General features: G+C 32.6%; 2 protein-coding genes across 2 annotated transcripts in view; both read left to right on the forward strand.

The window, feature by feature from the left end:
* The window catches only part of LOC111059179 (discoidin domain-containing receptor 2-like), a 566,524-nt gene extending 555,520 nt beyond the window's left edge, over positions 1-11,004 (forward strand). The window contains 4 exon segments of the mRNA XM_039429976.1: positions 1,306-1,398; positions 2,006-2,147; positions 3,259-3,408; positions 6,837-11,004. Coding sequence (XP_039285910.1) covers positions 1,306-1,398; positions 2,006-2,147; positions 3,259-3,408; positions 6,837-6,989 — 538 coding nt within the window. The 3' untranslated portion in view covers positions 6,990-11,004.
* A 4,607-nt stretch (positions 11,005-15,611) lies between these two features.
* Positions 15,612-23,984, forward strand: LOC111046478. The gene is made up of 5 exons (XM_022332037.2): positions 15,612-15,919; positions 19,873-19,999; positions 22,038-22,166; positions 22,793-22,941; positions 23,292-23,984. The coding sequence occupies exons 1-5, from the start codon at positions 15,687-15,689 to the stop codon at positions 23,512-23,514; spliced, it is 861 nt and encodes a 286-aa protein (XP_022187729.2). The 5' UTR covers positions 15,612-15,686; the 3' UTR covers positions 23,515-23,984.
* Positions 23,985-24,332: the final 348 nt, after the last annotated feature.

Consider the following 24,332-nt stretch of genomic DNA (forward strand, 5'->3'; position numbering starts at 1 on the left):
TTCGTTTTTAGATCTACACAATGTAGATAATAAGGGTGAAACCATGATAGGCGTTTTCGGAGTCTATAGGGCAGAAAGCTGTCCTATTGGCTGATTGGGTTGACGCCTGTAAAACTGCCTGAAAACGGCTGAAATGATCGTGTCCTATGGTGGGAAAGTAATATTTTCAGGCTTCCATCATCTTTTCATGATAATGCAAACGCGTAGAGTTGAATCTATTCAAGTTTATTTGCTTTAATCCATATAAGTAGAAAGGTACTAGGTACCCAGATTCTAATGGTTTGATGGTTGAAACTTATTTATTTATATAGTCAGTTCTATTCACACAAAACTATGGAAAATAGTATTATGTATTGCTACGGCATTAATGTTGAATGTGTGTGGATGAAGGGCATGAAGGCCTATATGTGTAGATGATATGTTTAAAAAATATATATATAAAATCTACAGTAGTAATTGAATACGGTATCAGGATTAGTAATTAAATATCAGTATATCTAACTTAGAGTTAATTATATGTACTTCAAAAGAAATAGTGGAAAATTCTGCAAAATGCTTTATTTTATGTTGGCTAAGCGTATTATTTGAGAATGTAGAATTTGCAATGAATAATCATTATTTAGATGAAATATTTCAAATTTAAAAAAATCTACAGTAGTAATTCAATATGGTATCAGGATTAGTAATTCAATATCAGGATATTTAACTTAGAGTTAATTATATGTACTTCAAAATAAATCGTAGAAAATTCTGCAAAATAATTTATTTCATGTTGGTAAAGAGTATTATTTGAGAATGTAGAATTTACCATGAATATTCAGCTTCAATTATTTCAATTTCATATTCTAGCTTCCATGCTCAAAGCATCCTCCTCAATTGAGTTGAAAGCTTTTAAACTGACAACAAATCTAATTAAAACAAATTTTATTCCATTCAAGAAAACTTTTACAAAATAATATCAAATATATCACATAACCCACAAATTAAAAAATAAAAACTCAATATTTTACAAAAAAAATTGTTCATGATTACCATATTGTTGATCCTCTACCAAATTATATAAAAAATAATTGTGTATCATTGAATCAATAAAAGAATAAAATCCCGAGAAAACCCATCCAGCACACTGCACACAAGATTCTCTTGTTATCCGCTGGAGGGAGTCATACGTAAGCAGGTACGGTAAGTGAGCAATAAATAGAATAACCTACGAGGGAGTGTATAGAAATAATAGGATTAACATAATCTGTTTCTATTGTGATTGTAAATTCTTTAGCAATAATTTATTGTTCTTTCCGATTGCAGTTACGGATGCCTTATCTACATGGCCACACAAATAGCTTCTGGGATGAAATACCTGGAATCGCGGAAATTCGTTCATCGAGATGTAGCTACAAGGTAATAAGTTGCTTCAAGAATCATTTTCATACTTTAATTTAATAATATTTATGCTTCTACACATGTATTCTTTGTGTATAATACGAACAATATTGAGGGAAAAGATGACTCATCATTTAAACTAATGATCAACTTGTTAAAAACTCCCAAGCTCAAAATATAAATTACTGAACTTAGAAGTAGGCCTACCTCCTGTGTATTTTAGCTCTACCGTATTCTAATAATAATGTACCATATCACAAACTTCCTTGAGTAACTGTATGTGTATGGCATTCTTCTATTAGTAATTTGAGTCTATAGCAATGTAATACTCATCTTCTATCAAAGCTAGCAAAAATATTTATTTTTACAAAATTTCTTACAAAATATTTATTTATTCATTCAAACTCCAATTATAATATAAATATTTATTTACTCATCCAAACTCCAATTATGATATTTAGTTTTTCAAAAGAACCCATATATTATTATTCAAATTCCAAAAACTTCATATTTTAAAAATACATCATCATCAATTATGGAATACTTTAATGATGATCTCACTTGGTGTTCCAATTATTCAAATCTACTGTAACAATAGAATTCTATTGTTTTTTTTTTTTTGCAGAAACTGCCTTGTTGGTCGGGGATACACGATAAAGATCTCCGATTTCGGGATGGGGAGGAGTCTTTACTCGGCTGACTATTATGATCTGGATGGCAGGGAAGCTCTGCCCATCAGATGGATGGCATGGGAGAGTATTTTGCTGGTGAGAAAACGGAAAATTTGGCTTGAAAGATTTTTCTTTTTCATTTTAATTTATAGTGATAACGTAGATATCCTTATGGAATTGAAATAGACTACTTGAATGTCCACAACCACTTTATATTGGAATATATAAAAATAATAATACTTTGAATAAAGAGAGAAAAATATGAATACAAATATATTGAAATGAAAGTAGTGGGTTAACTCATAGTTTACTGATTTTCACTTATTATGCTGTTTTGTGCATTGAGACTTCTTCGAACCCTTATTTCTGAACTTTCTGAATAAAGATATGATTGGGCGAGAGCAACAGGCCTAACTCAAAACAGCTCTACTAAGTTTCATGAATAAAGTAAACTTTCCCAAAAAAACTTTACATTAGGCTATATAGTACTTAGATCCACTTCCGAGACACTCTGAATACAATGCATTCTAGAGCAAAAATAAATATCATGTTGTGATTGATTATTAGATTTGTGGATGCTATTTTACACACATTTTATTCAATATTCGATATCTAGATTATTTATAAATATTACGAATAGTTGTATAGTATTATCCAATTCTTGATTTAATATATTATAAATATATTGATTACCGTACCATATCATATTAAATGTGTGAATGCTGTTAAACTATTGGAATTTATATAAAAATTTAAAATCGAAATACCCTTTTTCCAAGTTTATTTAATTTCTCACTATAGTGAGGTCCATGTTATAATGACAGTGGATAAAGATAGAAGAATAGCGATGCCGATTCTCTGCATTAATTAATCATATTTCTACACTGTCAAAAACATAATTGGCACCGTTTTGGACCTAGAAAAGAATAGTATCACCGGCTTTGTCGAACGATAGACAAGGATAGCAAAACCAAAGTTGATCAAATACTGTCATTATAACGTGGACCTCACTATACATGTTTCGACTTATAATGTCATTTTCAAGTGTAAATACGAGTAACCCTTACCAAGAAAGTGAATATTGAAGATGGCGTATCATCCTATTGGAATAGTATATCAAGTTGATCTACTTTAGTATACATGACAGCATTTTTGATTGAACAAATTATGAGAGTGAGAAGCCTAATATTTGTCATGTATGTTGCAGGGTAAATTCACGACGAAGAGCGACGTGTGGTCGTTTGCAGTGGCCCTGTGGGAAGTGTTGACTTTCGCACGCGAGCAGCCGTTCGAGGACCTGGGTGACGAGAGAGTCATCGAGAATGTCACTCACTTCTACCAGGGCAATGGAAAACAGGTAAGACTGTTGTAAAGGATTTTTCCTACAGTTACGTTGAAAAGTGGCCATTGCTGCACTGATTACAGAACGCAAAGAATCACTTTTCCGCTCTAGTGCGGGAAACATTTTTCTGCACTCCAGATTTGCAACATGGCAACGCAAAATACTTAGTAGGTTATATGGAGCAACAGTGCAGCAAAATCAAAATGAAGTTGGTAACAGTGACTGCTGTGGCTGCTATAGTGAGCAGAGGTGCAACCAAGCACAACGCGCTAATTATTAGTATTATATATTATAACGAGGACAGCAACAGCACAGTGCCACCACAGCACACACCACACAGCCGCCTCGCCATTCAAACACTACTAAGTTATTTGATGGATTTCAGGCAATTTTACCCATAATTACCCACTTTTCATATTCAATGGTAACTGTAGGAAAAACTTAATGTGAAATACGTGCGCAAAGTTCCTCTGCTGCACTCAAGAAACCATTCCGCCCTCGCCTACGGCTCGGGCGTAAACGTTTCTTTCGGTGCAGCAAACTGTCACTTTGCGCACTAGTTGCACAAATAACTATTGGGATGCAAACTAATTGATAACACTCATCTATTTCACTATCCATGACGAACTGCAAGTAATATCCGTTTTGAACTATTTTCGACGACACTACAGTCTAATTTTAGTCGCCTAAAATTAGTCGTATAAAATTAGTCGTCTAAAAATAGTCACCTAAAATTAGTCGCCTAAAATTAGTCGCCCAAAATTAGTCGCCTAAAATTAGTCGTCTAAAATTAGACTGTAGTGTCGTCGAAAATAGTTCAAAACGGATAATTGATAACAATAATTTTCTACATGTGAGCCAATTCCTCACTCTGTTGTTTTCTGAAAAAAACGTTCAAATTCAAAATATTTTATGTACTAATTTTTCAAATTAGAATAAGTACCGTAACCGTTCATCGTCATAGAGGGGGGTATATAATATGTTCATCTTCATGTTATATAGATATAAATGTAGGTCTAGCAATAAACAAGTTTGAAACTTGGGGGGGTATAAATATGTTCAACTTCATGAGCTATAGATGTAAATGTAGGCCTAGCAATAAAAACAAGTTTGAAACTTGACTGAAAGGCTATTATTATTCTTTTCTACAAAAACGTTCAAAATACGAAATATATATTTCATGAAATGTTCCAACATAGAAAAAGTACCGTAACCGTAGTTCATGTCATAGAGGGAGCATAATATATGTTCATATTCATGCTATATAGATATTAATTCATGCCTATCAATAAACTAGTTTGAGGCCCGGTTGCACAAAAGCCTGTTAAATTTTAATAATGATTAAGTTTTGTGAGAACCAATCTGAGAAGGATTTTATCAGAAGCAGGCTTCTCTGATTGGTTCTCGTGGCATCGGGACTAAAATGTTTTGTGAAACCGGGTGTTAAACTAAACTTGAAATATCTAAGCAATTATTAAACAGAGAAAATGTGGTCTTCCAAACGCCACCTACTTTTTGCCCAATGGAGATATTCTACATTTCAATTTTTGACCCGATTAAGACATTTTTTATTTGATACCCAATCAAGTTATTCTTAAAATTACAAATAGGACCTGTACAAAAGATTGTTTGTTTTGGCGCGAATCCGCATGTAATTTAGTAAAACCATAGATAAACAATAGCATAAGTAGATATCCCATGGTATAGGGCGTTTATGTCGCAACTTTCACTGTTATCTCAAGCCGATCACCGTTGATTATTGTAGATTTTTACTGTTTTGGCCGGGTGAGAGTGTATGAACGGCACAATATGAGAGACTGCCAGCATAGCTTTATGGGAAAGAACTACGTGGACTATCAGCTTGAGATAACAGAAAAAGTAACGACATAAACACCCTATACCATGGGATATCTACTTATGCTATCGTTTCTCTATGATAACGTTTACTGTGACAGTCATTAGTTTGGCAAAAATTGTTCTATATATTATTTAAATATATAATAGGCTATCAACAGCATTGTGTCCACTTCCTTTCACAATTTGATCGCTCATGAATCCTAGATTGTTTTCTACTTTTGAGTGATCCGTGATCTAGTGGATAGAGTGCTTGCGTAGCAGCATAGAGATCCCGGGTTCAAACCCTCTCAATACCAAACGTTTTTTAACCAGATCACTCCCGTGTTAGCGGATGGGCACGTTAAACTGTCGTTCCCGGCTGAAGTATGACAGTCGTAAGGCCCATTGACGGCTTAAATTATATATTCAGGCGGTGGGACTTTCCCGCTAGGGACTCCCCACCAACAAAAGCCATACGAATTTACTTTTTACTTCTACTTTTGAGCACAATTTTATCAAACTGTCCATAGTTTGTCCCAATATTTTGGAAATTGTTACCCTAATGGAAGAATATCAATATCAACTTCCAATAATATTGAGATCATACTCCATACAGTTTGTTTTTATCAATCAACTCTCCAGTTGGTTGTCTCTATGACTGGAAAGGATATTTTTAATATTCTTTCCGCAGAATGGACATTGATATGTCCAAAACTCCGCCAATTTATGTAGATCCATTACAATATTATCTAGTATAGTTATTCCGAATTGCTTCTTTTTCATATACAGTTCAATAATTATTTTCTTGATAGTTTATATTGTGTAAATTCATCTAAAACTTTTTTGTATTGTAAGTGTAACAATTCAAACATCTCGCTCTCATAGGTTATTAATTATTAGAATAGCGGAGTCATCACTCAGGCCACCAAATTGGACTTTTGAACCGGTGAGCTCAGAAAGTGATTACCGCGTAAAGGCGAAACTAGAGGAGAACGTTCCGAGACGCGCTAGAGGAAGGTTGTGCGTGAGATAGTGAGAGGTAGTTTCTAGTAATGTGATTAATAATAATAATAATATCGAGTGACCTGGCTGGCTCAGGTCTGGTGTCAGAGTTTTCAGGTCGCAACTGATCAATTTCAGGGCCTTTGACATGACCAAACGACTGCTTTTTAGGCAGCCGGGACCGACGGCTTAACGTGTCCATCCGAAACACGGGAGTGGCCCGAGATAAATATCTTATAAATATCTAGTAATGTGATTGAGGAGTGATCATGATTAGGTTGAAAGAGAGTAAAGATGTTTGTTATGGGATTTTTTCAATAGAGTGAAATTGTTTTGGTGAATTTACGTATTCATTTAATAATATTATCATTTAAAAGTAGCAAGTCCCAGGACCCAAAAAACCTGGTGGTGACAGCGCTACTGGAGAGCACTGTCATGCTCGCCACGCCCGCCACATAAGCTACCGTATTGTATAAGTGCATAAGCCAGTACATATTGTAATCTACATAGATAAAGTAATCAATCAATCAGATGACAATATTGATAATGGAAAAGTATAAATACCAATTCTCAAAAATATTGGAATATATTTCTATTTGTTTTAGCTGCTGCTACCGCAACCAATCAACTGTCCGAAAGAGATCTACGACTTGATGTGTGAGTGCTGGCAGAGAAACGAGGCTGACCGACCCAATTTCAGGGAGATACACCTCTTTCTTCAGAGAAAGAATTTGGGCTACCGACCCGAGTTGAAATAACAGTACGACTTCTATTGGTTCCTCAATTTTATCATCAACGAGCTATGAGGAAGTGCTGCGGGTAATGGAAATTACTTAGATTTGACACAAAATCGTAAGTAAAGAAGTGAACAATGACTCATATAAATTTGATTCATGAACACAATGAAGTGATTGAAAGTTGAACAAATATTTAAATGTGACACATAAACTGGAAAAAGTTATGAATGACTCGAATTAATTATTTGAATTTGACACACAAAAGTTGGTAATGGAGTGATCAATGACTCATAGAGACGGTTTGTTAAAATTTGATAGACGAACGCCAATGTAGTGATTGAAATTGAACAAATATTTGAATGTGACACATAAACTTGAAAAAGTTATGAATGACTTGAATTATTATTTAAATTTGACACACAAAAGTTGGTAATGAAGTGATCAATGACTCATAGAGACGGTTTGTTCAAATTTGATAGACGAATGCAATATAGTGTTTTAAATTGAACAAATATTTGAATGTGACACATAAACTGGAAAAAAGTTATGAATGACTCGAATTAATTATTTGAATTCGACACACAAAAGTAAGTAATGAAGTGATCAATGACTCATAGAGACGGTTTGTTAAAATTTGATAGACGAATGCAATATAGTGTTTTAAATTGAACAAATATTTGAATGTGACACATAAACTTGAAAAAGTTATGAATGACTTGAATTAATTATTTTAATTTGACACACAAAAGTTGGTAATGAAGTGATCTATGACTCATAGAGACGGTTTGTTCAAATTTGATAGGCGAACGAATATAGTGTTTTAAATTGAACAAATATTTAAATGTGAGACATAAACTTGAAAAAGTTATGAATGACTTGAATTAATTATTTAAATTTGACACATAAAAGTAAGTAATGAAGTGATCAATGACTCATAGAGACGGTTTGTTCTAATTTGATAGACGAACGCCAATGTAGTGATTGAAATTGAACAAAAAATATTCAAATGGGACTCATTAACTTGAAAAAGCTATGTATGATTCAAATAAATTATTTAAATTTGATACACAAACGTGAGTAATCAAGCTTTCAATGACTCATAGGAATGGTTAATTTGAATTTGATAGATGAAATGAAACAAATATTTATATGTGACTCATAAACTTGAAAAAAGTTATGAATAATAACTAGAATTAATTACTAAAATTTGACACACAAACGCAATATACTAATGAATCATTCAAAGTTATTTGAATGAGACACAAAAAGTGATGAAGTAATGACTGTATTATAGAGTGATAGTAAATAATGTTCGGAAATGACTTGAAAATACTTTGAAATTTAGAAGAATTTTTTGTTTATTTTAGACTGTTTGGTGATTAACTCATAGGCCTATAACCAATACCTACTATCACTTCAAGTAATAGTAGGTATTGCTATAGCTCTCATAATAAGAACTGATGGAGGATTATGTGAAATCTATGAAGATTAACTATAAAGATCAAATAGGATTATTTCAATTGTAAGTGGTGAATGTAAACAGTACGGTAATATAACAGTGAGTGAAAAATATCCTGGAAAAGTAGGTACTTTGAAAAATATTTAACTCAATATTGCTCATAGAAATGGTTTGAGGGTTTGTAGGGTAATGAGCTCATCAAAATTGTTATAGGAATAAGGTATCAAGTCTGAAATTAAACTTTTAGAACGTTTCACGAATCTATGACAAGTGTTTCCAAATTTTCAATTTTCATTCTTAAATTTTTTCGAATCACCTACCTCCTCAGTAATATTACTCAAATACAAGTCTTTAGTTTGTTTAGAAATGTAATATTTATTTTTATAGATCTCCATTCCATTGAAAACATTTTGACAAAAGTACAAGAATATCCCATCTTTTATGATAATTGACAAAGCTTATAGCTCCGCAATTCTGATTGATCTTGATCAAGGAATACTAATAATATTATTTTTAACATTTAAAAATAACTTCTATTGTGAAACATGGTAATTTATGAAAATGCTCTCATCAGTTTTCACTGAATCTATTGTTAAAAGCATTTTCTGCAAATTGTAATGTTGTAAAAAACTTGTCTCCAACATGTTGTTGAACTAACGATATTATTGTGAGAAATTTTGTAAAAATTCGAAGACTGATTGTTTTAAGATGTCGATATTATTGTATAAATATGGTAGCTAATGAGTGTTATTTTTCAGCACAATTTTTGTAGTTGGAAGTTTTGTTATTTTAATATAATTGAAGGTGGTGAATGTACACCATTAATGTTTTTACTGTAGGTAAATTTTTATACTGCTATCTTTAAATAAACTAGAACATCTTGAATATATTGTACATGTAAGGATGTTTTGTATATTAATTTAAACTGAGCTTGTTTATATAATGACTATTGATTATTATAGGCTATTGCTTTAACTAAATAAGTTGTTACTCTCAATCATGTATAGTAGGGATTGCTAACTCTGTAGACAGACTTGAAAATTATTGTAGTATTTATTGTTTAATATCAGGTATTTCCTGATATTCTGTTATGATTAACAGAATATTATATGATATTCCTGGATATTATTGGTTGAATTGATTATCAACTGTAGCTTCTTAGACGCTTGATTATTCTCACTAGATTTCAAATATTTTATTTGTTGGTGTTAATACACATCTTGTTGACTTTATACACTGCATTTTATAGGTGAATTCAATTTATTTTAAAAACATTTTTCTCGTACAATGTCTTAAGAAAATTAACATGATTTTCGCGTTTATTTTATCTTTTATCTAACATATCTTTTTCATTCAATACCCTTTTGAGGGTTAAGTGTAAGAGAGGGCCGGCTGCGCCCTAACTTCGCCCTCCTTGGTAAATAATAAAGGCAGTCATTCTATTCTATTCTATCTTTTCAATCTGATAACTGTTTTATATATATCTTGAGATATGATCGAGTTATAATGGGATGTCGGCCTATCAAATTATATAAAATAATTATATACAGGCCTATTAAATGAGAAATAAATATTTGTGTTGCTGGTTCAGTTTTCTTATAAACATTTCCAAATATTGGGTACATTTTTAAATCGAATAATGGAACTGAGTTTTTGTTCAAGGGGTTTGTTTAATGGAAATTTATGATTGCAGCACAGATAGTAATGAGTTCTGTATGACACAGTCACCTCTCATAGTTTGTCATATTTTCATACCCCAGATTTGACAATCAAAACAATCAAAAATTGTTGGGGTTAAATCAATGTCAATTTTTTTTGCGAATTTGGATAAGTTTTTCTTTTCCAATATCAAGAAAAACTTTTTAATGATCAATATCAAGTCCCTCATTGGACTGTCATACCTATTAGGTCTATGAAGAAAGTGCTTGACGAACTATTTTTGAGAAACACGGAGTTGTGAATGAATTTGATAAGAAATGAGAATTCCCGAAAAAAATACTTTCAAAGTTGAAGCATTTTCTTACTTTCATCAGTCAACTTTAGTGTATGAATGGTATATCAATTCTCGATATACTCTATAATTTTATATTACTATTTAGAGCTTATACAGTAAGTTTAATCTTTGAATAATGCATTGTAATAACAACTCATTTCAAATTATTGTTCAAACAATATCAAAGAATCAAATTTGGATTAATTCAATTCAAATCTGAACAAGTAACTGGTGACAATACTTTTCTATCACCTTAATTAAGAAAATAATGAACAAGGAATTCTTAAATTATGATGTAAACTGTAGCCTACTATTAAAATTAAGTAAATAATGTATAATAACAGCTTTTTACTTCTAAACTCGCATTGTAAATATTGTAATATGAATCTAATAATAATAATTATTTATTAATTAACAACACATTAATCTTGTTTTGCATAACTTGTTTTTAGGCTCAAAATAAAGTTGAATTTACCGTTTTAATAATGTGTTTATTGTATAAAATTGCAAATACTATTCTAGAGCCATGACCAAAGTGAATGATTTATTGATGATGATGATAATACAGAAAGCTTGATATGGAATTGTGTCAATCTTTTACATATTCCTGCTAAGATAAGTATGGTAGACTTGTTTTTTAAGAGGATTTATTGTGAATCGCGGGAACTGTCTGAACTGAAAATGTACATGGCATTTTCATTTTCGTGTTAACCCGCTACAGTTAAGACGCTTGAATAGTGGAAGCTATTATCATAGAGAAACATTAGCGTAAGTAGATATCCCATGGTATAGGGAATTTATGTCGCAACTTCTACTGTTATCTCAAGCCGATTACTGTCGATTATTGTAAATTTTTACTGTTTTGTTAAGGTGAGAGTGTATGAACGGCACAATTTGAGAGACTACCAGCGTCACATAGCTTCATGGGAAAGGACTAAGTGAACTATCGGCTTGAGATAACAGTAAAAGTTGCGACATAAACGCTCTATACCATGCGATATCTACTTATGCTATCGTTTCTCTAAGCTACTATACATGTGTAGCATTACTAAAGATAAGCATACAGAAAGTAGCGAATGATTTATCTTTGGTAATACTTGGATTTACAAAGCATAGACTTGAAGTCATCACACACTCAGCTGGGCGTAGTCTTCGAAAAACGTGGCTATAGTGAGGTTCACGTTATAATAGTAGTGTTTGTTTAGCAATGGTATTGCTATCCTTGTCTATTATTCAACAAAGCGGATCTCTTTCTTGCTTTGCTCTGTTGCCAGATCGTATTTTAACAATGTAGAATTGATAATTAACAAAATATTTCACCTCAATTATGAAATTGTTAAAGAATATAATTTCTTGCTTGATAAATATAATTGATTAATTTGAACAAGAATTAACAGTTAATATACTAGTAGTTCTGTGAACAGTAGACCTCGCGCAGTTATAAAACGCAGCCTCCTCTTATACTGTCCATCAGAGTAAATCCTGTTTGTATGTCGTGTCGGCGAGATATCGGTGTGAAAACGGCTAATGGCTGTTGGGGTTGGTGTATCAAAAAACTAACATCAAAAGCTAATCTCCTTCAAGACATACTGGCATCAGGACAGCCCAAGTTCAAAGCAGAGAAAGTTCGAGAGACAATACTATGCTATTTTAGTTATTAATTGCATGTGTTATTGCACGCAAACAATAGTTCATTTATTTATTCACAATGGAGACAACGGGTTCCCCCAAATATGTCTCCTTAACAATAAAAATTGTACAGATACAAATGAAAAAAGGAAAATAATGATAAAAATAATACGAACTTATGCAATAATTGACCGAGCAAAATGAGGTCTAAGATTCAAGTCGACGGTTTGACATTTCTCCTAGAGCTTGTTCACATGACAGCGACTTACGCTCGGTTGTCGCGCGGTCGGCAAATCGCTCGATTTGCCAGTCTCGTACACATGACAGCGATTCATGAGCGATTTGCCCTCGGTTGAGTCTGAGATTACAACCGCCGCGATTCGCCGGCGACTACTAAAACCGAGCGATGCATGTGTACGGCACCATGTGTTTCCCTATACCTGGCAATCGCTCGGTTTGTCAACCGCGCGACAACCGAACGTAAATCGCTGTCATGTGAACAGGCTCTTAAAGTTTAAATGTTTGAATTTTTAAATGTTTATATGTTGCGCATTTACTGCGAAACGCGGTAGATTGTCATGAATAGACGAAGATTTTCAAAAATAGATTTTCATGAAATTTGACAGGTATGTTCCTTTTTTAATTGCGCGTCGACGTATATACAAGGTTTTTGGAAATTCTGCATTTCAAGGATAATATAAAAGGAAAAGGGAGCTTCCTTTCATACGCCAATATTAGAGTAAAAATCAGACTATAGAATTATTCATCATAAATCAGCTGACAAGTGATTACACACATGTGTGGAGAAGCCAGTCTATTGCTTTATTTCCATAAGGTCTATAGTTTCAATCAGGTACTTGTGGATGAGAATACTGCGTGAGGTCTACTGTTCACGGAGCTACTAGTTATACAGGGTGATTCATAATTATGGTAAAATATTTTAATACGTGTTAGTAGAGGTAAAAATAAGAAAAAAAGTTCATATAAACATATGTCCATAAATGCTTCATTAGCGAGCTATACAGGGTGAAAGATTTCGCCCGGAATTCAGTTCCTCTGGTGAAATACACCGATGCTGAATTGTTTGGGGACTAGTTTTTGAAAAACTTATGCTGGATTCATATGGAAAAATATCTGAAAAATTGAATAAAACTAGTCTGGAAGCTGTAGTTTTTGAGAAAAAAGTTGAAATATGCAAAAAATTTAAGTAGAAAAACACAGACTTCTACGTTTGATGCCCAATAACTTCCTTTAATGACCAGTAAACAAATATTTTTTCGCAATAAAAATTGTAGAGAATTTAATTCTGAAAAGAATTATGTAAGCTGTGTAAACTAAATTCAAATAAAAGTTGAATAAAATGTATTCTTATGTTACATTACACCATAAAAATTTGCTGTTTTATGAGGAGAGAACTAATAACTCATAGGTTGTAGCTGATTGCAAATAAAATATTCGGTTTTTTATGAAAAGTTTTTCTTATATGAAAGTAGCATATCTAAATGACATTAAACTTATACCAAAAGACTAGTTAGATTATGCCATTAAGTCTGGGAGGAAGCTCAAACAGAAGTAGATGATCTCCTATGATTCCTGCCCAAATGTTTACTGAAAACTGATGTTGTGGAAGATTAGGATTGATGGCATGAGGATTCTCAGCTGCCCAAATATGTTGGTTGTGGACGTTAACGATAGCAGTTCTTGTAAAGTGTGCCTCGTCGGTAAATAAAACGGTTGTTAAAAAGTTTGGGTAAACATTTTTACTAAAAACCATTGGCAAATACTAGCACGGGGAATACAGTCTCGTGGCAATAGAGTATGAACTTTCTGGAGGTGGTATGGATGTAATTTCTGCTATTTTAGTATCCTCCAAATAATAGATTGATTGACATTAAACTGCACTGACAATTCTCTTGTGCTCTTCTCTGGATGTTCATAAATTTCATTAAGAACTTGTTCTTCTAACTCAATAGTCATAGTAGATCGGGGTCTGCCTGCATAAATGTGCTCTTTGGATATCAAAGAATCTGTTTCAGACAGACGTTGATGAATAGTGGCAAAAAACCTTGAACTTGGACATATTCGGTTAGGAAAGTTCTCTTGATACAAACGTCTTGCTTCAGTACTATTACAGTATAGTGTCCCACTCCATACATTAAATGCATGTCAGCTAATTCGGAGTATGAATAATGTCTAAGATTACCTGCCATTTTTTAAAAAGTTAACACTCAACACGAAAGCAAAGTAGAATGGTTAAAAATAACTGGTTAATAGATTAAACAAAAAACACAGCGCGGTTACAGTAGGCCTAACTTACAGTTTGTGTTTTTTTTTTTGGTCAACAGTGAGCTAAAATATTTTTGAAAATAATTTTCAGCTGATAATTTCATTTGAATATTTTCTTATTTAAAACATAATAAATCAGCTGTTTTAAAACAGCAGTTATTAAAATCCATGTTTTATTTGCAATCAGCTACAACCTATGAGTTATTAGTTCCCTCCTCATAAAACAGCAAATTTTTATGGTGTAATGTACTGCATAAAAATACATTTTATTCAACTTTTATTTGAATTTAGTTTACACAGCTTACATAATTCACTACAATTTTTATTGCGAAAAAATATTTGTTTACTGGTCATTAAAGAAAGTTATTGGGCATCAAACGTAGAAGTCTGTGTTTTTCTACTTAAATTTTTTGCATATTTCAACTTTTTTCTCAAAAACTACTCACACTACAGCTTCCAGACTAGTTTTATTCAATTTTTCAGATATTTTTCCATATGAATCCAGCATAAGTTTTTCAAAAACTAGTCCCTAAACAATTCAGCATCGGTGTATTTCACCAGAGGAACTGAATTCCGGGCGAAATCTTTCACCCTGTATAGCTCGCTAATGAAGCATTTATGGACATATGTTTATATTAACTTTTTTTCTTATTTTTACCTCTACTATCACGTATTAAAATATTTTACCATAATTATGAATCACTCTGTATAATATTGATTAATTTGAACAAGAATAACAGTTAATATTACATCAATAAACCAGTATCAGCTACCGTCTATAGAAGGCATGTTGACAAGACAGAGGTTCGGCAACGTTTTTCTCCTAGCTTTCTTCACTGCCATTATAACGTGGACCTCACTGTATAGTCTTCCTATTTCAAATTATTGAAAGCTACGCTGGTATGTACGGGACAGATTCGTAGATTACATTGATTTAATATTGGGAGATAAATACTTCAAAGAATACGTCTTTCAAAGATTTATTTCTAGCTGAACTTAGCTGGGTGTATAATGACCTTCATTATATTAGATATGCCTTTATCAAATAAAGAAAATAATGACTTCACCTATAGGCATACTTTTTTTCATAAAATTAGTACCTACCAACTAGGTTGACCTTATTTTGAAAAACTTCAAGTGCCTTATTTCTGTACCATTAATGTTCTTGAAATAATACACACACATTCAATGCCTAGAAAGAGATAGTGAGCAAGTATACGAGGAATAGCTATTCAGAATTTGTAATGATAACACGGTTATCACCAAGTTTCAGCCCAATAATACTGATAAGCCACCATTATTTCCCTTTTCCTCAGGTAGAAATCGAATTTATTAATGAACGATTTCAGTCATGAAATTGATTTTGTTGTTCGTTTCGGTGTTGTTTACAGGATTGTCTGTAGGGTGGATTGATGATAGCAATAATTATTATCATTATGACAGTTCGAATGTGCATGATTTTGTAAATCAGTCAGCAGTTTATCAATTGCCAACTTTCAAAGCTGCTCCTGTGGATTATAATTTGAAAAGTGAAATAATTGACAACAATGCTGGGTTTGTTTTGAAAAGTGCAAGGAGCTATGCGTGAGTAGAAATATTTTACACGCAATAATACATTAGCCTACTGTGGTAAATTATATAGCCCAAGTGAATAAATCTTAAGTTTTTAACTATAGACCCTTGCGGACCACGGCTTACGTGTTATTATCAAATAAGTCGCACATGAGATACAAATTATTCACATTACTGACTAGTGTTTACTGCATTTTAGAATGAAATTTTAAAAATTGCCAAAATAGTGTTACCATAATTTATTGTGAAATAGCAATAAGCAATAACTGTAGGATGACTCTTCTCACGCTCATTTGCGTTGACTGCTATTCAATGACAATATATATAATAATAATTCAAATAAAAATTTATATAGCCTTTGCACTCAATATTTCATAAATTAGTGGGCTCAGATAGTTAATAACCTTGGCATTGAAATAAAACATTAATTGAAAACACAACTTACTTCGAAATAACAATACACTTTCTTCCTGTAATAAAAATTCATTCAAAATGGTTTGCTATTACGTATTGGAGTTAATTCACTGATCAAACGCCAGTTTTTAGTTCTATTTAATTTAATTTGATTTCAAGAACTTTTGATTTGAGTTTTGCAAACATTTATGTATTATATAATTTGAGGGACGGGGAAAGTCCAACATTTAGCGTTAGATTAATCTGCTCTAATGTTTTTATTATTTCCTTATTAATTTATTTGTGTAATGCAGGAATAAGCTCGGCGTAACCTCCACCATTTGTAACATTAATTGCCGGTTGCACAAAAGCCGGTTAAATTTTAACCGTGATTAATTCCACGAGAACGAATCAGAGAATGCTTTTTTGAAAAGACGGCTTCTCTGATTGGCTCTTTTGGAATTAATGACGGTTAAAATTTAACCGGCTTTTGTGCAACCGGCCCTAAATGATTGAACAGTGGTCTCCATCATTTGTAATAAATGATTGGTGACCTGTTTGTAAAAGTAATTATTTAATCAAACATGTTCAAAAATGTTTAAGGAATGAATCGAAACAATCAATGACTCATGTGTACTAGCAATCAGTTCAGACATCTCGACTTATCCCTTGAATGAAACAACTAATTGAGCAAACGTAGAGATATAAATCATTTCAATTACCACATTAAAACCCTTTGAAACAAAAAGGGGGCGATCCACCAGTTCCCAGACGGGAACACTGTAAAATTGTTGTTGCGTAGCATTTGATGGTAGAGCAAAGCAGTTGGTTTTTTTATACTATCAGCAACTAGATGTTTTTTGGAATTTGAAAGAAAAACATTTTTTTTGGAGTCAGATTATTTTATTCAAAAGAAGAAATTTCGGTGAGATTTAAATGGGGAATTTTAACATATTTTGGTTTCATAAAATTAGTTATCCTACATCTATTTTAATACAAAACAATTAAGGAAGGTTATGGAACTTTCCTTGTTCAGGAATCAAGGTAAATATGGATTAAGATTGCAAATGCTCCGCTTTGCAGACGATATTGCAATAGTGGCACAAGATAAAGGTAATCTAGAGAGAGCACTGAATACCTTGCATGACATTCTCAAAAATGAATTTTACATGGAGATAAATAAGGCTAAGACAGAAGTGATGATCTGCTCCAAGAATCCTGATTTTGAAATAGTATAAAGATAGAGAATAACGCCCTCAAACAAGTAAAAAAATTTAAATACTTAGGTAGCATTATTTCAGAGGATGGAAAAGACAAAGAAGACATAAAGCGCCGTATAAGAGAAGCCAAGGCCATTTTCATCAATAAACGGAATGTGCTTTCCTCCAAAAGTCTGAATTTGGATTTGAGAAAGAGACTTATAAAGAGTTGTATCTGGAGTATTGCACTATATGGCTCAGAGACATGGACTATCGGTAAGGCGGAAGAAAAGGCAATTAATGCTTTTGAAGTATGGTGTTGGAGGCGAATGCTGAAAATAAAATGGACCGATAGAATAACAAATGAAGAAGTATTTCAAAGGGCTGAAGAGACACAAAAAACTCTATTGAAATCTCTTAGGGACAGACGGCATTCTTGGATAGGACATATTATAAGACACGGCGAATTCACGCTAACAATACTGGAAGGTGCAATCAGTGGACAACGGGCTCGTGGAAGACCCCGGCTACAATATTTGAAGCAGATAACCCGGGATCTTGGGATCCAGAGCTATACCCAACTAAAACAGCTGGCTCTGGACAGACAAAGATGGAAAGCTGCCAACCAATCGGACGATTGAAGCAGAAGAAGAAGATGGAATTTTGAGCATTTAATCAGTTTTGAAAATTAAAATAAACTTGTTGCCAATGACTATGAAAGTTATATGGAAGTTTAAAAACATGATTCAAGCCTTAATTGATTTGGAATTTCTAAAAATTGAAAACAATATGGAAAAATAAATTGAGATTGGAACGATACCGTTATACAGTTGATGTCCATCCTAAGTTGCCATGGGGTGTCCAGCCACGGGTCAGCTCGGTCTGTGTCTCGAGGTAGGCGATGGAAAAGTGCGGGTGAAATTATTCAGAAGAAAAGTGGAAAGCTTTTTCCACTAGCTGGCTGGAGGGGAGACTAGAATGCTAGCCCCACTTCTACCTCTCCTCAGCGTTTTTACTCTGTCAGCCAAAACTGTCTAATCAGCTTTTAGTTTTTAAAGTTTATTTATTTATTTATTTTATTCAATTATTCAGAATTATACAACTTACAAAACAATATTTAGTTTTTAAAGTTTATTTATTTATTTTATTCAATCAATCAGAATTATACAACTTACAGAAAAGTACCACAGGCTAACTTATGCTTGAAACGGTTCCAATTCTAATTTATACAACAGTCCAGATGTAGAAATAATTGGAGAATTCCAAACTTTGAAAAAACTATTGGAAAAAATTATTTCTCTTCTTAAAGAAGGAACTGATGTTTGGGGGTTTGTCTAACCTTGTGGTTCATGACAATATAATAAAAAATGTATATATTGATTTAATTTAATTTTATTGCAGTAAACACCAGAAAGTTATTTGAATAATATTGTATCTCATATGTGATGCTACAATAAAATTGCTATAAAATTTTCCTAATTTTTCAAGAATTCATATAACTTTTCTGTTACGGTTACATTTTTGTTACATTAGCCTACTGTAGTGAATTACCTATATATAGCCCAAGTGAATAAATCTCCAAGTACCTATATGCTACTATAAAATTTTCCCAACTTTTCAAGATCATATAACTTTTTTGTTACAATATTTTTAATATGGATATTTTTTTATTTAATGAGCTAGCTTGCCTACCCCTCTCTCTGTTTTTTTCTGATACATTTACTACTTTCTCAACTAGGATACTTCGGGTTTCAAAAATGAGATTTAGTTTAACATGTTTATCAAATTATTGACTGGTGTTTATTGCATTAAAATGAAATTTAAAAAAATATATTTATAATTTAAATTTATTAAATAGCCATAAAGCCAACAAGAACCCATTAGCCTTATAGCCTGTTTAAAGTGATCGAATCTCAAACAGTATAGGGAACGCTTGAGAATTATATTGTATCCAACAATGTATAAATGAAAAAATCAATTAATATAACCCACCTAATTAAATTGTCTTTGCGCCGCCCCACTTATTGGCTTTTATTGTCTCTTTCCACCTCTTTTACTATTTATAACCTCTTGCTATATTTTAACCTCTTTTTTGTATCTGTTTACCTGTATTTTGTATCTGTTTACCTCTATTTTGTCTTGGATTAACTCTTTTTTTGTTAAATAGAAATACTAAGAAATTGTCAAAAACCACAGATTTATTGATAGATAGAGAGACCGGTTTCGGTTGTTACACCATTGTCAATCTCTGATAAACAATCTTTTTGTCTTGGTCAATCTTTTTTGTCTTAGTTAAACTCTGTTCTGGTCTAGTTTCACCTCTTTTTTGTCTCTTTCTTTTTTGAGTCTTTTTTACATCTACTTTGTCTCTAGACGGAGCAGGCTGGCCAACTTGACAGCCAACTTTACAAGCTATATCGGGCAAGTGTGCAAAAACATCAATACGACACGTCTGTTGACCACTGTACAATTGCCCAATGCCACTGCACAGAGTTTTCCGGTACGATAAATTTTACATAAAACTCATACCTTAATAATAGATATATTTTGTTATTAAACTGTATACTTGACTAATTGCAATAAATTATTGGCACAGCAACAGCTGAAAAATGCATAATTTTCTAGACCTATAAGTACTGTATTGTATTACGATACTGTACTGTATCATAATATCCTATTATATTAAGCGAGCAATTTCTGTATTTATATATCTGGTTATTTATGTTTAACGGATCTCGAAAACGGCTCTAACGATTTTCACGAAATTTGGAACATAGTAGGTTTATGATATAAAGATTCGTTTGCACTAGGTCTCATCCTTGAGAAAACTCGCTGAACGACATTTAATGGATAATCAATTCATCCTTGGATGAAACAGCTGTGGATAGTAGATAAGTGAGTATGTGAAAAATCAAAATATCGCATCCCCGAAATTCATAAGATGACGTATAGCCAGCTGTGAAATATAAATACGATCATTTTAGAGAATTGTGTTCTGTTTATCAATAAATAAAAATAACGAGCGAAGCTCGGTGCCCTAATATTGATACTATTATGATGATTCAAACACAGTAGAAGTTTCAGCAGCCCAACAATAGTGCATAGTTTATAAATATAATGGTAGAATGTCTTATTTTCACCCGTTTAGGCTGTAGATCTACTATAATAAATGCAAAATGTAAATACTGTAATTTCAATAATAGTTATTGTGCAGTTTATGGAATAAATAAATGCACTTTGTATATTCTATCTATTATAAGATAATTTCAACTCCTTTTGATCAAAAAATTATCATTCCTTTACAACGTTATCCTATACTATTAAACGAGCAATTTCTGTTCATATGTTTTACTAGCCGTCAGGCTCGCTTCGCTCGCCATATCCGTCTAGCCAGGGTCTCCGCCCCCTAGACCCCCGACTGGATCGTCCGAGAATGAGATCAGCGGGCTCGCTTGAGCATGCTTCATTCCATCAGAAAGTCAATGTACCGTACTGAGAAAACGCAGAAAAGCTGAGAAAAACGTTCGAAAAACGCTAATTTTTGGGCGTATCTTTCACGTTATTTCAAATTCCTTTTAACACAACATTATTACACCCTAGCTTAGCTTCTGTACTAAATTTTAACAATTTATGTTCATTTGTTCTCGATAAATCTGAGAAAGCGCAAAAAAACGCTGGAAAACGCAGATTTTGGACGTATATTTGGCGTTATTTCAAATTCCTTCCAACACAAAATTATTACACCCTAGCTGAGCTCCTGTACTAAATTTGAACATTTTCTGTTCATTTTTTCTCAATAAAGCTGAGAAAACGCTTAAAAAACGCGGGAAAAACGCAGATTTTGGGCGTATCTTTGGAATTTTTCCAAATCCGTTCTTAGTGCGCCTCTAAAGGGCCAACTGAACATACCTACCAAATTTTTGAACGTTTTTGGTCCGGTAGATTTTTAGTTCTGCGAGTGAGTCAGTGAGTGAGTGCCATTTCGCTTTTATATTATAGAGAAGAAGATATGTTCATATATCTGTATGTGACCGGATCTCGAAAACGGCTCTAACGATTTTCACAAAATTTGGAACAAAGTAGGTTTATGATATGAAAATTCGATTGCACTAGCTCTCAACCCTGGGATGACTCGCTGAATGACATTAAAAGGATAAAAACGTCCTTGGAAAAACAGCTGGAAATTGTGTTGTCTGTCGATACCGTGTGTAATGGAAGTGAGTGAACGAGTGCATGTGTGGGATCATTCAGGTGATCTCACGAGAAGAAAATTCTTTCGTTACATATTTTCTATGCTTTTACACCCCAGAGCAAAGCTCGGTCCCCCGATATTAATGCTTAAAAGATACACTTTGTATCATTATCATTACTTTTCATTATTATAGTACCGTACCTACTGTACTTAATAAATAGGTACACATTATCTTTTATCGACTAGAAGACTATTCATTCAACTTCATTATTTTGGCTGCAAATAATTACTTTTAACATCATTTTACTGTACTTGAAATTAACGAAGAACATGAAATGCATTGCAGGCAACGGTAGAGCTTACCAATGGTAAACTTGTGGATGTGAAGTCGATTGCTCCATACAATGATTGTCCAGGTTTTTATGGAAATGATTCTTACACCTTGGAAACAAGAATGCTGGTTCATGAGTGTAAGGTCAGTATAATCAGAGACATATAATCTAAAAAAATATCTAAATAATCAGTATTTTTACTCTAAGATAAGTATAATCTTCTCTTACTTTACTCCGAGAGATTGTCAAGGAAAATATAATTTTCTCCCTCAGAGAATACCGTAACGTTCCCTGGAATTTACACCATGGATGTGTATTTAACTTCATGTTGTTTTCTATTCAATCTTACTTCTATTTTGCTCTTTGAATTATGATTAATTAGAAACTCAGAGAATAACTGAATATTTATCATGAAGTCATAAATAAATCTTATCATGAAAAAATAGAACTCGTTATAAAAGAATTGTGATGAAAGAAATTTTAGTTTTCTTGCAGTTAATGTGGACTGTATTAGAATTCACTATTGAATAGACATTAATATGCATCAAGTTTAACGATAGAGGGAGTTTTTTATCAAATTCATAAGGAAAAATCATTAGGGAAGCTGACTAACTAACTAATAAATAGTTTGTTCAAGAGTTATGATATAAATCAAGAAAAAATACAACTTGTCATACAAAAAATCTCTGATGAAAGAAATGTTTGAATTATACATTTTTTTCAAAATTTACAGCATTATTTTAATCTTTTTTATATCACTTTTTCACAGGTTACATATGATTGCAAGCTAACCGTGTTATGGTCAACCACTTTCAAAGTGGTCGCTCTGGTCAATGATTTGAAAGTGGATAGCAAGTTTATTTTGAATTCGACCAGCTTTGAAATAACTCTTGATTATATTGAAATTCCCAAAGGAACGTAAGTAAAACCTACTGCACTATCATTTTTAAAATTGGTTGTGAAATTTCATGATTATTCCCGATTGTATTTTGCCTATTATTGTACTAAAGTGACTAGAAAAACAGATTTCATTTCATTAGAATTTAGTTGCAAGTTTTATATTCCTGTTTATTATGAAATATTTGTTGGGTATAAGGCTGTATCTGAATTTTGAACTATGGTAGTACGGTATCAAGGTAGGTAGATAGAAATATCTACTACCTACATGAAAATATTTGAAAACCTTAGGTCTCTTATGTTATGTAGTAGCCTACTTTTTAAGATTTTACTTGTTATAACAGCTTAATATGTTCATTTTTAATTTCCAGCAAAATAAAAGTGAACATCGTGAATCAAGGTGCTATCAGCTATGTTTTCCAGCAGTTCTTCAATTTTGTGTTCTATTTTACTGAGTCATTGATTCTCAACAACGCCCAGGCTAGTGCGAAAACTTTCATCCAACAAAAACTGAAGGAGTTGCCAAAGCTCAACAATACAAAACCTGAAATGGCACAGCTCAAATGTTTCGGATTATGGCTTTTCAACAGCTAAACCAACTGTTGTTCAGTTTTAGCTAACAGTTGGTAAGAGTGTGAAACAATACTGAAAGTATAGTATAATACTGAAAGAAAAGTTTTAATCGACAGTATATGCGTCGATCATAATTTGATCTATGATTAGTATTGATCAACAACTCGAGTTTAATCCTCTAATTGAAAATATCTCTCTTTCCAACCTAAAATCTAAAGATAGCCTACTTATATTTCAATTAGTCAAAAATACTCAAGTATAGCATTTAATTAAAAAGTAAAATCGAAAAAATATTAAAATATAAAACTCAATACATAAAAATTTATATCATAGGTATAACATTTATATCACAGTATTGCATGGCTGAATTAATAATTATTCATCACATTATCCATTTCGGATTCAGTGATAAACTTATTGCATGGTTTTCAAGAGATCCTTTCTTTGTATTTGTATTAAAATATTGTCATTGCATGTTTCTTTTAACAAGAGTGATTTTTCATTACGGAAGAAGGCCTATACACCTTTCAATAAACCTTATTGGAGTACCAGTAGAAATAGATCTATTTATGAGAGAATACCTTCCTTGATGAAGACAAGCTTGAATGAAATGTAGGCGGCGGTACTTGTATGAAGCCGCGTTTACTCATAAAATACTCTAATTAAGTGAGGTAAAACATTCTAAAGGATCACTCTGCCACTAAAAGCAATAAGAATGAATAAATAGGCCAAATAAAAATATAGAAACAATATCAATTTGATTAAAGAAATACAAGATTCGTTTTTTCGATTATTCAGCTTGAAAATCGTAGGACCAGGAGTACAATGCATAAACTGAA

Source organism: Nilaparvata lugens, chromosome 6, assembly GCF_014356525.2.
Source record: "Nilaparvata lugens isolate BPH chromosome 6, ASM1435652v1, whole genome shotgun sequence".
In the NCBI taxonomy this organism is placed as follows: Eukaryota; Metazoa; Arthropoda; class Insecta; order Hemiptera; family Delphacidae; genus Nilaparvata; species Nilaparvata lugens.

Excerpts from the sequence above, each read along its gene's own strand:
- LOC111046478 (XM_022332037.2), top strand. The coding sequence starts at position 15,687 with ATGAAATTGATTTTGTTGTTCGTTTCGGTGTTGTTTACAGGATTGTCT. Across the intron at positions 22,167-22,792 it reads TGCTGGTTCATGAGTGTAAG|GTTACATATGATTGCAAGCT; the intron begins GTCAGTATAATC and ends ACTTTTTCACAG. Across the intron at positions 22,942-23,291 it reads ATTGAAATTCCCAAAGGAAC|CAAAATAAAAGTGAACATCG; the intron begins GTAAGTAAAACC and ends TTTAATTTCCAG.